This window comes from Bos javanicus, chromosome 13 (genome assembly GCF_032452875.1).
Source record: "Bos javanicus breed banteng chromosome 13, ARS-OSU_banteng_1.0, whole genome shotgun sequence".
NCBI lineage: Eukaryota > Metazoa > Chordata > Mammalia > Artiodactyla > Bovidae > Bos > Bos javanicus.
In genome coordinates, this window is record NC_083880.1 from 63,203,687 (window position 1) to 63,220,162 (window position 16,476).

Consider the following 16,476-nt stretch of genomic DNA (forward strand, 5'->3'; position numbering starts at 1 on the left):
ACTAGACGGACCTTTGTTGGCAAAGTAATGTCTCTGCTTTTCAATATGCTGTCTATGTTGGTCATAACTTTCTTTCCAAGGAGTAAGCATCTTTTAATTTCATGGCTGCAGTCACCATCTGTAGTGATTTTGGAGCCCAGAAAAATAAAGTCTAACACTGTTTCCACTGTTCCCCCATCTATTTCCCATGAATTGATGGGACCAGATGCCATGATCTTCGTTTTCTGAATGTTGAGCTTTAAGTCAACTTGTTCACTCTCCTCTTTCACTTTCATCAAGAGGCTTTTTAGTTCCTCTTCACTGTCTGCCTAAGGGTGGTGTCATCTGCATATCTGAGGTTATTGATATTTCTCCTGGCAATCTTGATTCCAGCTTGTGCTTCCTCCAGCCCAGAGTTTCTCATGATGTACTCTGCATATAAGTTAAATAAGCAGAGTGACAACTCTCCAGTTGGTGGTGGCTTATTAGTTCCGTGTTCCTTAACAGCACCTCCTGTCATAAAACAACTCATGCAAATGGTTACTATGGTGCCTGGCCAGAGTGAGTGGTTTCAGTCAGTGTGCTTCCCCTAACAGTTTCTGCCTTGGGGCCTCTTTCTAGAATGCTCTTTCCCCAGATTTTCCTATAGCTGGCTCCTTCCCTCTATTCACTGTTGTCCAAAAGTCATTTCTGCAGAGAGGTCTTCCCTGGCCAATCTGTTTAAAATAAACCCCACCCACTCCCATTATTCTCTGGTCCCTTACCCTGCTTCATTTTTATTCATCTTTGACATTATATTAGACATTCCTTTATTGTCTGTTCCCCTCATTAGAAGCCCACAAGTTCAAGGACTTTTGTCTGTTTTGTTCACTGGTATATCTACAGTGCCCAGAACTTCCCTGGAATTGCTTGATCAATATTTGTTGAGATACTCTGAGAAAACAAGGTCCCCTCCACAATCCCCTCCTCCCACCTCACAGAGGCCAAGTTTCCCCAGTAAGAATCCTCCATGTAGGCTGAGAGAGAGCTGGGAGGTAATGTCTGATATGAAGGGCTCTTTCCTTTGTCTTAAAAGGGAGCTGAGAATATCTGGGACAAATGAAAAGGCGGTGGCTTGGAAGTCTCAGTTGACAGAGCAGGTATCCTGCCTGGCCCAGGAGAACCGGTTGGACTGATTTTATCACCCCTGGGGAGGAGGGAGTGACAGTAGCAGCTGCAGATGCTCCCAACCCCCAGGGTTGCCAGCAAGTGCCCTGCGGGTTCTCAGGACCTGGAGGGGGTTGGTGTCACGGAGTTTAGCAGCTCTGCATCAGGGGTGGGGGTGACCCCCTCGACTGGCCAAGGGTGGCTGGCGTATGGTTCGTCACAGAAGCTGAGGCAGGAGGTCAAGGCCCAACTTCATTGTGTTGAATCACAGAGAGTGAACTGAAGCCCAGAGAGGGGAAGGGTCTTCTCAGGCTCACTAAGTTCAGATCCAGCTCTCCTGACCTGAAGGATCATAGTGACTCCGGCGAGCCTGAGGTTCTTTGTTGGGAAAGAATTCAGAGACAAGCAGAGAAGTTAAGAAAGTAAAGTGAAAGTTTATTTAAGCAAAGATATACTCTCAGAGGCAGAGGGGGCAGACAGGTGAAGAACTGCTGCCCTAAGCCTCTTTGGCAATCTGGTTACGAGGGGCCTACAAGTGAAGGGGTGGAATATTCACTGGGGAAGGAGGAGTTTGGGGGTTGGCTTCCCTGACTTTCATGGTTGGTGATGCCATCCAACCATCTCATACTCTGTCGCCTCCTTCTCATCCTGCCTCAGTCTTTCCCAGCATCAGGGTCTTTTCTAATGAGTTGGCTCTTTGCAGCAGGTGGCCAAAGTATTGGAGTTTCAGCTTCAGCACCAGTCCTTCCAATGAATATTCAGGACTGATTTCCTTTAGGATTGACTGGTTTGATCTCCTTGCAGTCCAAGGGACTCTCAAGAGTCTTCTTCAGCACCACAATTCAAAGGCATCAAGTCTCCGGTGCTCCATCTTCTTTATGGTCCAACTCTCACATCCATACATGACTACTGGGAAAAACATAACTTTGACTAGACGGATCTTTGTCAGCAAAGTGATGTCTCTGCTTTTTAATACGCTGTCTAGGTTCGTCATAGCTTTTCTTCTAAGGAGCAATAATCTTTTAATTTCATGGCTGCAGTCACCATCCGCAGTATATGTCACCATACGTAGTCACAAATTGTTTTTTTTCTTGTGCTGAAGATATTTTCAAAGAGCAATCCCAGACCCCCCCAAAAAAAACCCTGACCTAAATCTGACTCCCTCACATTGTTATTCATGGGCACCTAGTCCCCCTGAACCACCTGAAACCACGCTGGCAGCTCACCATAGCGGTCGCTTGACTCCCACTCTGAATTGAGGAACGTACACTTGAACTTTAAAACAGATTCTCTTCGGGAAGGAGACCCACAGGGCAACCTGCTTGGCAGAGTGGCTGCCAAGGCATCGTTCGGCGTGAATATTAATGACCCAAGAGCTGCCACTGGTCATGGGACGTTCGGGAGCTTCAGGAGCACTGAGGGCCAGCGCAGGCATCCAGAACATGGGACTAAAAGGTGGGCTCCGAGGCTGAAGGCAGAGACCCTCAGGGAGACAGTGTCGCCAGCACGAGGCATGGGAATGTGTGTCCCTCTGGTCTGTGAGATCCAGGGCCTTATGCACCAGACACACAATGTCACCGTAGGTCAAAGGTTCCAACAAAGGAGCCCGCAGAGGGGCATGGAAGGAGGATGGCCCTATCTCTGGTGGCCATCTTGAAAAGGCCAAGTGTAGGTTTTGCTTTGCCTGTTTTTCTACTTTGTGTAAATGGAATCACGCAGGCTTTTGTGTCTAATTTCTTTCAGTCAGCATAATATATGCAAGCTATTCAAGTGATTGCAAGTCAGGTGGCCCATTCTTTTCACATAGTTCTTAATGAGCTAATACTGAGGTAGGAGGTGGATAGGCCCCTGGGCTGGACAGTTGGTGTTTGTTAAGCAGGGTTAAATTCAAAGTTTGTTCTCAGCCGGACACTCCAAGGACAAAGCTAGTGTCAGAAGCTGAGCTTTGCTTAAGTAGAGATAGAGTGCCCACTCCTGAGGTCAAAGAAGACTTCCCTATCTGCACATGCGCAGGAAGGCTTTTGGGGGGTTGAAAAGGGAGGCAATCCCACCCATAATAAATGTGGGCATGTGCCCAAAGTGTTTTGAGGTAGGATACATCTTAGAGAAAATTTGTGTATGCATCTTGGGGAGGGTGCGTCAACCAGTTAGGTGTGAAGAAGGAAACAAGATAATTGGCCAAATGTAAACAAAGACCTTGAAGCACCGTCTTATATAAGTGACTTGAATATTTATTTGGCTGTGCCGGGTCTACATTGTGGCATGCCATGATCTTTAGTTACGGCATGCGTACTCTTAGTTATGGCAATGTGGGATCTAGTTCCCTGATCAGGGATCCAACTTACGCTCCCTGCATTGGGAGCACAGAATCTTAGCCACTGGACCACCAGGGACCTTCCCTATATGAGTGATTTAAATGACCTTTTTACTGCGCTCCTCGTTCCGGACACCTGTGGGTGTATGTACCTGCCTAGCTTCTGACTTACTGTGCTCCTCCTCTTTGGAGAGAAGACCCATATCCTTTCTCTCTGAGTACGTATTTCTGCCTTGCTTCTGTCTTAAACAAACTGTTTCTCTGTGCGCTCTCCCACATGTTATGCTATGTCTCTAATAATAAACTTTCCTATTTTCACAGTTTTTTGCCTCCTTGAAATAGTCTTGCTTTCAAGCTTGGTAAAGAGTTAGGTCCCCTTTGCTTCTAGCCTCTAGTCCCTGGTGGTCTAATGGATAGGATTCCTGGGTTTTCATCCAGGTTACCCAGTTCAGTTTCTGGGCAGGGAACTAAGATCTCTCTTCAGGACTGCTCACTGCTCACTGCTCTCCCTCTGAGATCAATAACAGTCAGCCTCAGTTTGAAAAAGCTATGCATTTGCCCAAGAGACCAGAGACCAGAAAAAATGAAGACTAGGGAAGCCCAGTATTGCCCTGAGAATCTCTACCAAGGCAGCTGAATCCTCAGCCATGATGGCAGCTACCTTGCCCATGTCACCACCTCCCATCTCAAACACACTAGGCAGACATAATGAATTGATCTCAGCATATTTTTACAAAATATCCTGAAGCAGACTCAGACTTCTTCTCAACCCAATAACCTGAGTGACCCACACCAATTGATTGTGGTTGGTATTAAAGATTAAGTGTTCTGCTATCATATCCCCAAGATGTTTTTCTGGGCTCCCAGAGTTATGACATGAGGGGCTCTGATGGCATCCATGGTTTTCCCCACAGCAATATGAGACTGGTGGTGGTGAGGTCTACAGAGTCTGCTCGTTCATATATTCTCTGGGTCATGGCTCAAACTCAGCAAGTGTTTGCTACCTGTGTGTCTGGTTACAGCATGACTTAGCTAAGAGGGGAGAGGCTGATTGCTTAGATATGGAGGGGTTGCTCTACTCATTAGATGACTTGACGGAAACTTCCCTGTTTCTGTTTTTTATTTTGATAAAAATATTGTCGTTGTTGTTTAGTCGCTCAATAGTGTCTGACTCTTTTGTGACCTGATGCACTGTAGCCCACTAGGCTCCTCTGTCCCTGGGGTTTCCCAGGCAAGAATACTCGAGTGTGTTGCCATTTCCTTCTGCAGGGGATCTTCCAGACCCAGGGATCAAACCCATGTCACCTGAATTGCTGGCAGATTCTTTACAACTGGCAAAGCTCGTTAAAATACTGCAATGTCTCAATTACAAAACAAACTCAAGTCTGGCTTATGTTTCACAATTTATGTTGCTGAGAATTCTTGACAATTCTAGCATGTCTCTTACATTTGAAAAAGTGTTTCCAACCTAGAAAGTTGGGTGAGATGGACTTTCTCATCCTCTGGGAATAGTTACCTGTAGGTGGAGGCTGGGGTTGTAGCAGATTACAGCAACAAAACATCAAGGACCACATTCAAAGCTTGTTTTTGTCTATATGTAGATAATAGTCTGGGGAGGAGACAAGACTCATATGTGAAATAATAGAGGAGAAGTTCCATTAAGCTCTCATTTATCTGAAACTCTGTTCCTAGGCAACAGAGTCCAGCAAGTGATTAAAAAAAAAAAAAAGAAGTTTTTCTTCATAGGCGAGCACTTCAGTTCCTCATTCAGAACAGGTTTACTCAGAACTGGTTTACTAATGCAAAAGACTGGAAGCAGCAAATTAGATTGGTGGGCTTGAGGGAAATATTGGCTACTAGACTCACTGCTAACACACAGAGAAGTGATTCTTGACAGCAACAGACAGAGGAAAACAATGATATGTGAACCCATAACCAGTTGGCCTTTGTAATGAATGGGCAAAAAAATAAAAACAACCCTCAATACTTCTGCTACTTTTGAAAGTTTTGAGTCTTCTTCTGGTTTAATTGCTATTGTGCATAACAGTACTCTTGCCTGGCAAATCCCATGGACAGAGGAGCGTGTAGGCTGCAGTCCATGGGTTCATGAAGAGTCGGACACGACTGAGCGACTTCACTTTCACTTTTCACTTTCATGCATTGGAGAAGGAAATGGCAACCCACTCCAGTGTTCTTGCCTGGAGAATCCCAGGGACAGGGGAGCCTGGTGGGCTGCCATCTCTGGGGTCGCACAGAGTCAGACACGACTGAAGCGACTTAGTAGCAGCAGCAGCAGCATAATGATGACCTAGAATAAAATACACATTTCTGAGCATGTACTGTGCTAGGCCTATGCTAATTAAGCATCTAACACACCCTATCTTACACAAGCTCAGAGGTGGTCCTGTTGTTATCTCCAGTTAACAGTTTTGGAAAGGCACGCACACAGAGGAAGGGAGGTAAAGTGTCCAAGTAAGTATTCAAGGAGGGTTCTGAACCTTTGCAGTCCAGCTTTGCTGTTAGCCTCTACTAGGTTTCAAAGAATCACTTAGGTGAATAAAGCATAGAAAGGCATTGCAGGTAGAGGAACAGCATACGTGAAGACATGGCTAGTAAGTTAAACTAGTCAGTCACTCAATTTCTGAGTCTTGGCTGTTGCTGTTCAGTTGCTAAGTTGTACCCAAATGTTTGAGAACTCCTTGGACCGTAGCCCACCAGGATCTTCTGTCCATGGGATTCTCCAGGCAAGAATGCTAGAGTAGGTTGCCATTTCCTCCTCCAGGGGATCTTCTCTAACCAGTGATCGGCCTTGTCCGTTGTTTAGCAGGTGGATTCTTTACTACTGAGGCATCAGGGAAACGTGAGTCTTGCTGCTGCTGCTGCTGCTAAGTTACTTCAGTCGTGTCCAACTCTGTGTGACCCCGTAGATGGCAGCCCACCAGGCTCCCCTGTCCCTGGGACTCTCCAGGCAAGAACACTGGAGTAGGTTGCCATTTCCTTCTCCAATGCATGAAAATGAAAAGTGAAAGTGAAGTCACTCAGTCGTGTCCGACTCTTAGTGACCCCATAGAGTGCAGCCTACCAGGCTCCTCCGTCCATGGGATTTTCCAGGCAAGAGTATTGGAGTGGGGTGCCAACACTGTTACCCACCTACAAAATAGTAAGTCCTAAAGGAGATCAGTCCTGGGTGTTCATTGGAGGGACTGATGTTGAAGCTGAAATCCCAATACTTTGGCCACCTGATGCGGAGAGCTGATTCATTTGAAAAGACCCTGATGCTGGGAAACATTGAGGGCAGGAGAAGGGTACGACAGAGGATGAGACGGTTGGATGGCATCACCGACACAATGGACATGGGTTTGGGTGGCCTCCGGGAGTTGGTAATGGACAGGGAGGCCTGGTGTGCTGCCCTTCATGGGGTCGCAAAGAGACTAAGCGACTGAACTGAACTGAAAATAGTAAGAGTATTATCTCACACAAGCTTGTGATAATTAAATGTGATAATCCAAGTAAAGCACTTCACAATGCTTGGATCATAGAAAGTGCATAACGTTAATTACTGTTTTATAAAATATTCTTACTTCTCTTCCTGTTTTTCTACCCCCTCCCAACAAAATTAGTTGCAAGGAGACTACATTTCCCAGCATGCCACCCCGCCCTTTGATCCTAGCTAGACCAAAAAGACGCGCCGCCGAGTGTCTTCAGCCGGAAGACTATAGCCTCCCGGCATGCAGCGCGCCTCCTTCCATTAGCTTTGAAGCACGGCCGGCGCGTTGCCCACCGGGAGTTGTAGTCAGCGGCGTGTTTCCCTGACGCCTGCCGGGCCGGGCGTGGGGGCCTGTGGGAGGTGGCGCGGCCGGGCCCAGCTGCGGGGCGGAGGTGGAGGAGAGGCCTGCGACGGCAGGGAGCGGCGGGGAGAGGAGCGGGCGCCCGAGCCAAGCCGAGCCGGAGCGGACGGCGTAGGCCGGCGCGGCTAGCAGCAACCATGTCGGTGTTCGGGAAGCTGTTCGGGGCTGGAGGGGGTAAGGCCGGCAAGGGCGGCCCGACCCCCCAGGAGGCCATCCAGAGGCTTCGGGACACAGAGGAGATGCTAAGTAAGAAGCAGGAATTCCTGGAGAAGAAGATCGAGCAGGAGCTGACGGCTGCCAAGAAGCACGGCACTAAAAACAAGCGCGGTGAGTCGGCCGGGCCCCCTCAGACTCCCTTGGCCGGACTCCACCTTCGTCAGACTTGCTCCAGTGTTTGCTCGGATCCTGGAACTCTTTCTTACCTTGTCAGACTCCCTTCCTTGCCTTTCTGGTTCCGGGACCCCTCCCCATCCGACTGCCTTCAGTGTCTCCCGGAGCCTTGGACTCCTGCATCATCACACTGTCATTCCAGCCCTCTCGTCTCAGGCTCTCCGCACTCTGCCAGGCCCCTTCAGACCCTAATTTCACAGGTCTTCTTCCTCTTCTTCCGCTTGCACTCTGTTCTTTCTCTTCCGCCTTTTCCTCCTCCCTCTTGCCTGCCCTCACCGCCCCCCCCACCCCCCTTCGCAGATACTGCCGTCGCCTCCTTGGCTCCTTTCAGCCCTCCATCCCAACACTTGTGTCCTTCCTGGTCCCACCCCTGCTCTCTCCCGATTCCTCTGTGGAGTCCATGAGCTGTCCCTGGTCTCTCCCCATCTCCTGACTCAGAATTCTCCTTGAGAAGCCTAAATGGAGAGGAAAGGGAACTGGGGGAGAAGAGACTCCCTGGTTCCAGTTCTGTTCACTTGCTGAGTGAACTTGAGCAAGTTACTTTTCTTCTTGAGCCTCATTTCCCCCATCCATCAGCCAGGGTTTGCCCTCTGTAGGCCTAAAGTGCCTTCCAGCTCTTGTGATTCACTTCTTGTTGCTTTATCAGAGTTTCACGTAGCGCAAGCCTTCACCCGGTGACTCACCGCTTCGCGATCCCTGTGTGCCAGAAATAAGGATTCCTTGCCTCCATTGGCCCTGACTCCTCCCCCAGTCCCCACTACTGTGGTTCTGGGCGGGGCTGTTGAACTCTGAGGCACTTTACTTACTGTTGTGTGGCTTTCTGGGCAAGTGGTTTGTATTCCTCTTAAGTCAAGTGAATGTAAAAATGCTTTAGTAACTATGAAGCAATTTAGAAATATTTGATTTTTGTCGTTGTTATGGCAATAGGAGGATGAACCATAGCATGACAACCCTTCCCCTGAGAAGCGGGAAAGGTGAGAGGGGTTTAGGAGCTTTACAAACAAGTATTTAACTGAGAAATCTGCAAGTCACTAGCTTTGTGACCTTGAGCTAGTGAATTTACCTCTGAAAGGAAGATCGTGGATTTACAGTGCCCAGCATATAGTAGGGGTTAATTAGATGTTTTCATCATTCTAACAGAGGAGCAGAATAACACATCCTGAGGATACTCCTTTGCTGATGATAGTCAACAGATAGTCTGGAAATTCTTTTGGGGGGCTTACTACATGCATGGTATTCAGAGGGTGAACAGAACCAGCTTCCACTCTCATGAGGGAGAAGACAGGAATATAGGTGAAGTAAATATTGTCTAGTGGTGGAAAGTGCTAAAAAAAAAAACCAAAAGGGATTGGGAGTGATGGGTAGGAAGGGGTGCCACTTTAGATATGGTGGTCAGGGAAGTCCTCTTGGAAAAGGTCAAGTTTGAACTGAACCTTGAGAAGTTACTAGTTCTGTAGAAGTCTAGGGGAGAAGCCTTCCAGGCAAGCAGACAGCAGTGGAAAAGGCCCAGAGATCAGCCTCTTTTAAGCAACAGAAGACCTCTGTTTATGGAATACAGTGACTGAAGAGAGTGGTATAATGCAAGTGGGTGTGGAGTGGACTTTGAACTTCCTGGTGAAGAGTTTAGATTTTATTCCAAGTGGATGGAAAACTGTTGGAGGGTAATTATGGCTGTCCTAATCATTCACATCATTTTAAAAACACCTTCGGGCCTCTCTCTTTGGAAAATAGACCTGTTGGGGGGGGGGGGGCGGGTGAGAATGGGAGAGGGGAGACGGGTGAGGGCAGAGGCAGCTGGGCATTTGCAGCTTGGACTCCAGTTGTAGTTCCGGAGTTGGAAAGCAGGGTTAGATTTTGCTGTCTTTAGCATTTTTCTTTCATGACTCTCCCTCATTCAGGATCCTCTGTTGTTCACAGAGGTAGTGAGTCGGTGTTTTGCCCAGTCTGCATTTGGGGAGGGCTTTGCCCATTGCTGGGCGGAGGAGGGCATTAGTTTACATCATCTCCCATCTGAGAGGGCAGGTCTCCTGTGGTCTTTCGGTCTGGAGCTAGTTTTGTTTCTGCAGTTCTAGAGGTGATTGCATTGGCTTGCAGGAGGCTTGGAGAGAGATTGCCAGCCAACTATGAGACTACCAGGCTCAGCCAGCTGTGAGAACATTTTGGAAAGCAGTCTGCTTTCTTGAGTTTACCTGAGAGGACAGGAGCTATCTCCCCTTCTTTTTAGTGTCCTCCGGGGGAAAGGCTGTATTTGCTTATAGGGGCAGTGCTGTGAGGTATTAACACCACAACCTGTCATTCATTTAGTCACTGATTGACTCGAACTGAGCTGGGACTTGGAAGAGATGAAAATACACTGTGCCTGCCCTCCTTTTGGAAGTTGTGTGTGGTGGTGTGTGTATGTGTGTTTTTTTTGTTTTTTTTTTTTAGTTTGTGTGTGAGAGAGAGGATGAGGAGGAGAGAGGAGGAAGAGTGGGAAAGGAAGGAGGAAAGAACACTGAAGACTCTTGTCTGGAGGGCAAAGGGCAAAAGCAGCTTGGTTGAGGACGGAAATGTGAAGTGATCAGCAAGGGGATTGGGGAGCCCCAAGTGAGAGCATCCCCTAGTGGGAGTCTGTGGGGCAGGAGAGCAGATGGGTAACCCTTGGGAGTGACCTGTAGCCTTGAGACTTTGACCTGGAGATGGTCAGGAGCATTGGCTGTCTTAAAGCAGAAGAGATCGGTCAGCTTGGATTTCTGAAAGAGCAGTATCAATAAAGGAAGGAGTGTCCGCTGACCAGGAAGGGACCGGGGGCAGGAGTCCAGTAAAGGGTCAGGGTGAATCTCATGGACAGTGCATTTGAGCTAGCTTCACCATGAACCGTGTCTTGGGCAGGTCACTCTGTACCTCAGATTCCTCCTCTTGTCAGTAGGGGTACTAGTATCTACCTTATTGGATTAATTTATGATATGCATGTAAAGTTCTTAGTAGAATGCCTGCCATACAGTGACCAATCAATGGCGGCCATTATTACAAGGAGACTCCAGGTGGGAACAAAGGGCCTAGAGAAGCATGGAGGACCTGACAGGAAGTAATAAACATCAGAGACTTTTCTGAAGGAGAATCAGAAGGCTGGTGCTTGATCACAACTGTGGGCACGATGAAGGAGAGGGAGGAGTTGAAGGTGATTCCTAAGTTGACAGCTCAGACAGTGGGTGGATGGTGATGGCATTAATCAAGTTTGGAAACACAGAGGAGGGGCAGTACTTCCTAACTGAGTCCTTTGACATTTGTGAAACTCCTTTTTCCTCATGAGTCTCATGATATTTCCTTGAGACTGAGCTCCATGAGACAGGATATGTTAGTCATGTTCATTACTGTGTCCACTGGACTGCACGGTGCTTGCAGGTAGTATTTATGCTCAGTAAGTATTTGTTAAATGAATGCAAACAGCCTTGGGGGTATGTTCTGTTAATCCTATTGTCTGGAGAGGAAACCGAGGCTGGAGAGAGGATGTAACTCGACGCAGAGACCAGGTCTGCCGGTGGCCATGGGTATCTTGTGTTCTGTTTACTCCTGTGCTGGCTGCAGGCCTCATCATGACCTTTGTCATCGCTTAGCTCATTAAACACCCACCTGTGCAGGGTGTGGTGCTGAATCGGGGGAAAAAGAAGTGAGACAGGACTAGGCCCTGCCCTGTGAAGTGTGTAACCAAACATGGATGTTATTTTTGTGAAGTACATATTAGAAAGATGACAAATGGTTCTTTGAAACAAACCTCTGCAGTTCAAGTCAATAATTTGCATCAGGCAAGTATGTTCCAATAAGTGGTTTTAGTTAGGGGCATAGAGCAAAGTTTGGATTACATTTTTTTTTTTTTCCAAATTTCTTTTCGTTTTCTTTAGTTATGTATTGATTCTTAGGCATGTGGCAGGCTCTTAAACTGTGTCTTAGGTCCCATGCTTAACATGAGGAGCTTAGTACTGGGAATATAGAGAAAACAGATACATCCAAGGCACTTAAATATTGTCATTTTTCCTTTTCTATTAAGTGGAAATAGTATTCATCTTACATGACTATGGTGTGGATTAGCTAAGATAAGAAAGAGTGTGGCACATTGTAAATATTGAGTAAGTAAACTATCCTTTACTGATAAAGTTGTTATTGATCAAACTTTTTAAAAATTTTATTTTTAATTGGAGGATAATTGCTTTACAATGTTGTGTTGGTTTCTGCCATACATCAATATGAATCAGCCATAGGTCACATATGTCCTCTCCTTCCTGAACCTCCCTCCCATCTCCCACCCCATCCAACCCCTTGATCAAACTTCTTGGGTTCAGTTGTCAAGTGGAAAAGTTCTTTCACTGAGAACTGGATGGGAACCAGAATTGCGGTGCGGGTGAACTGACAGAAATCTCCCCAGCTTAGATCTTTTTTAAACAGTGCCTGGTTGGTTTTCTCCTTAAGAAAGATGATCATATAGCAAACATTGTTTTCTTCTTAAGACATTGTAACTAGTTATGAAATAAGCTACCCTATGTGGCTCAGATTTCTCTGTTTTCCCCTTTTAATAAAAATGAAACCTGACTGTTGAAAGGATCATATTTTTAGTTTAACAAGAGACTTACATGAGATTGGGAAATGGCAGGTTGGATACCTCCGCCTACACTGGTATATTTCTCTTGGATTTATGGATGCAAATCAGTTCATTTATAGGTTCATTTGGGTTCAGTTGAAAATGTCTGGAGGCAGATAGGCCAGACGCTCATGGGAAGTAGATCTTCATTAAGTCCTGTTCATTGCTGGAGCCAAGGTGGCTCTCTCATGTTTAATAAAGTTGCTCTAAAATGTTAGCACGTGGGAAGACATCTTCATAAGTTAAATTTATAGTGATCATGGCTTTTTGGTCCTCTGTAATCAAGATGTCAGGTTGAAAAGTACAGCGTCTTAATGGTACATGTGCCAGCAGGAGCGCCTATCCCAGAGGGCCAGGGATGGAAAACCTGAAACCCACCCAGGGAATTGAGCAATGGGGATTTCCCCTGGTGCTGCTTAAGTTTCTTGTTTAAAGAGATGGTTGGCCAGATTGGCTTTGGTTTATTTCTTAAGACAGATGGAGTGTCAGAGAGGCCTTATGCATTGGCTCTTCAAAACATGCTGGCGCCTTTGATTCAAATTACAAAAAAAAATTTTTTTTTCCCTATTGGGCGGGAAGATTAAATATTTTTAAAGTGCCTGCCAGTGGGTTTCTAGTGTGATTTGAAATTCAAGATAGATTTTGTTTGGAAGTTTAGCTAAACGTGAGGACCTTTGAGCTGGAGTATTTTGCTCAAGGAAGTTCTGAGTTGTTCTGAGTTGGGTGTGAGTGTAGAGAGCTAGGTTCTGGAGAGGAGCTTGTGAAGATGTGTTTGAGCCATATACTTCTGGGGCAGAAAGCCAGGGCCTGATGTTTGCAGTGGTCCAGAGTCCTGAGATGGAGTTCTGGCCTGCGGGGAGGAGACTGGGGTTCTTGGGGCCTTGAGAGATTTCTTTGCATAGAAGTTTGTGAAAACTTGATCCTCTTACCCAGAGTTGTTTTGTGCTCTGCCACTGTCTTTAAAAAATGAAAGAGGATATCCAAAAATTGACAACTTTATATTGGTCACTTTGAGGATTTGTTGCTTAGTCACCCAAGTCGTGTCCGACTCTTCTGCAACCCCATGGATTGAGATTTTCCAGGCAAGAATACTGGAGTGGGTTGCCATTTCCTTTCCTCCTTTGAGGATGGATGGTTATAATTAGAAGGCAAATTTGAGCATAGCAACAGGAAACAACAAGAGACCTAGCTGGATATAGTACTGGCCTGTTTTTAAGGTGTCTGGCTCAAGTCAGCAGACGTTTGTTGAGTTCCTTTTAGGAGGAAGGTAGCATGATGGTGTAGGTAGAAGATTTCCAAACTGAGTGCCGGTTCACCACTCACCAGCAATACCTTGGCAGTTATCCTCCCTGAGTCCGTTTCCCCATCTATAAACACAGAGTAAGAACAATACCTCTTAGGGTTCTTGTGAGGCTGTAGAATAAAGCAACACGTGTAAAGTGCCTAGCAGAGCGCCCAGCACAGAGAAGGCACGTACATTTCCTTGGTTTCCCGGCTATAGTCTCAGGCACACTAAGAGGTAGAAAGATGGATGAGACGCTACAAGGGCACACAGTTCAGTGCAGATGACATGCACACGTACAAGTAGCTGATAAAAGGCAAGCCGTGTACAAATGAAGCGTTAGAGAAAAATCCAGCAGGAAGAGATGAACTCATTTCTGAGGGTTGGCAGGTTCATCTCACACAGCCACCCATCCAGTACCCAGATTCCCTTCGCAGTGTTCCTGCTGAGCGATTAGCCTCTGATTGAACCTCTCTGCCGACAGGATTTGTATTAGGTGCCCTGTCCTCTCACGCTACTGCATAGTCTGCCTTTGGATGGCTCTGACTAGAAAACCACCTTTCTTATTTGAAACTGAGATCTGTCTTCCTCTAGTGCCGACCTCCGCTACAGGCCGGGGTGGTGGCTCCACAGGGAAGCAGCTTGGGCTGGTGGAAAGAATGTGGGATCTGGAGTTAGAAGGTTTAGGGGCGAATGCCACCCCTGACGCTTGTCAGCAGTGAACTGTTTGCTTCAGCTGGAAGAACAGGTGGTGAATTCTGCCTCAGAAAACAGGTCTCATCCCCCTTTGGGAAGATAGATCAAGGCAAATGGGTTTACGTCTCAACCTGCACCTCTCTTGGACAGGTCTTCTGTGTTCCATTGACTGTTCCTGGCCTGGTGTTTTTGTTCTTTCCTTGTTACCCTCCTGTAGGTGGGCTCCTGTTCATCAGTGTCGCTCTTAAGGTGTGAAGTGGGCAGAGCTGACCACTCGGTGACTTTGCCAGCTGAGGTCTGAGCACTGCAGCCCAGAACACGGAGGACTGGCTGTCTGTTAGGAATTAATTTAGTTCTGTGTGCTGTATGGCCCTGATAATTCCCATATCACTGAGAATTTTTCTTGTTTTTTTTTTTTTTTACACTTGATTGATTACACTTTCCCGTGGTCTTTCATTAGTGAAGGAGCAAGCATTTAGGAGCCCCTAAAATTTGTTCCAGGTGGCACAGTGGTAAAGAATCCCAAGAGACACTGGTTTGATCCCTGGGTCAGAAAGATCCTTTGGAAGAGGAAATGGAACCCATGCTAGTATTCTTCTTCTTTTTTTTTTTTTTTTAATATTTATTAGTTTTATTTATTTGGGTGCACTGGGTCTGGGTTGCAGCTTTGGAATCTTCCATGTTCATTGCAGCATGCAGGATCTTTAGCTGTGGCATGTGAACTCTTAGTTGCAGCATATGGGATCTAGTTTCCCCACCAGGGATCGAACCAGGGCCACCTGCATTAGGAGTACAGAGTCTTAGCCCCTAAACTGCCAGGGAAGTTCCCTCCAGTATTCTTGCCTGGGAAATTCCATGGAGAGAGGAGCCTGGTGGGCTATGCTCCATGGGTTCTCAAAGAGTAGGACACACACACACACACACACTCACACACTCACACACAGTTTGTTTGATCCTTCTTAAGGAGCCTTAGCTGAAGGATTGAATGGTTTAAGTTCTTAACACGAGCATCTGGCTGGCTTGATTCTCCCATAGCTTCTATTTCTAGCTTTCCCTCTTCCCTCTACGTTACATGGCAGAGCTGGCGGGAGGGCTAACTTGAGGGATGCGGGAAAGCTATATGTCTTCATGGTCCTGGATATTTAGTTCAGGAGGATAGTGATATGGTCTAGTAAAAAAAGCTCTAAGTTTGGGATCAGGTGACCTGATTTCACATTCCACCTCTGCTTGCTGGTAAAAGTATCCTCCTGTCCCTGACCATCAGCTTCTTCAGCTGCAAACACAGGATACAGTATTTACTATACAACTTTGCTTCGCATGCAGAGAATAAACAGGTGGTTGCTGGAGGAGGGCAGGAGTGTGGGGATGTGAATGACATAGGTGAGGGAGATTAGGAGGTACAGACTTTTAGTTCTAAAAATAAATGAGTTAGACTTCCCCGGTGGTCCAGAGTTAGGAACCCACCTGCCAATGCAGGGGACACGGGTTTGATCCCTGGCCTGGGAAGGTTCCATGTGCCACAGGACAGCCAAGCCTGTGCCACCACTACTGAGCCCACACGCGGCAATGACTGAAGCCTGCGCTCCTAGAGCCCGTGCTCCACAAGAGAAGCCACCGTCATGAGAAGCCTGCACAGCACAACTAGAGAAAGCCCGAGCACAGCATCAAAGACCCAGTGCAGCCCAAAATAAAACAATATTAAAAAAAAAAAAGAGGAAATGTGCACAGCATGGGGAGTATAGTCAGTAATAGTGTAATAACTTTGTATAGTGACAGATGCTAGCTCAGCTTATCAGGGTGCTTGTTTTGTATGGAAATGTTGAGTCACTCTGTGGGCACCTGAAATTAACATAGTGCTGTGGGTCAGTTATACTTCAATCAAAACAGAAAACACCAGTGTTGTAAATTGACTATGCTTCAGTTTTTAAAAAGTTGAAAACAATAGCAATAACAACAGAACTTTGCTACTGAAAGTGTGGTCTGTGGGCACACCGTGAAACTTTTAGACCTGCTGATGCGAAAGCCCCGCCCAGTGAAGCTGAGCCTGCACTTCTATGAGATCTTCAGGTGGTGTGTATGCTCGTAAAAGAGACGCCTCTCTATAGTTACATAGCTTTCCCTCCTCCCTCTTCCTCACGTTGTAGTGATTACGTGAGAATGTTGGGCATTTTTCACATGTCCATGCCAGTATTCTTTCTTTTCCTGG

At 46.7% G+C, this 16,476-nt stretch overlaps 1 protein-coding gene across 1 annotated transcript in view; it reads left to right on the forward strand.

Annotated features, from left to right (window-relative positions):
* Positions 1 to 7,285: 7,285 nt before the first annotated feature.
* The window catches only part of CHMP4B (charged multivesicular body protein 4B), a 44,647-nt gene continuing 35,456 nt past the window's right edge, over positions 7,286 to 16,476 (forward strand). Inside the window, exon 1 of the mRNA XM_061437313.1 lies at positions 7,286 to 7,614. Within this exon, the coding sequence (XP_061293297.1) occupies positions 7,425 to 7,614 (190 nt within the window). The 5' untranslated portion in view covers positions 7,286 to 7,424. The remainder of the gene's footprint in view (positions 7,615 to 16,476) is intronic.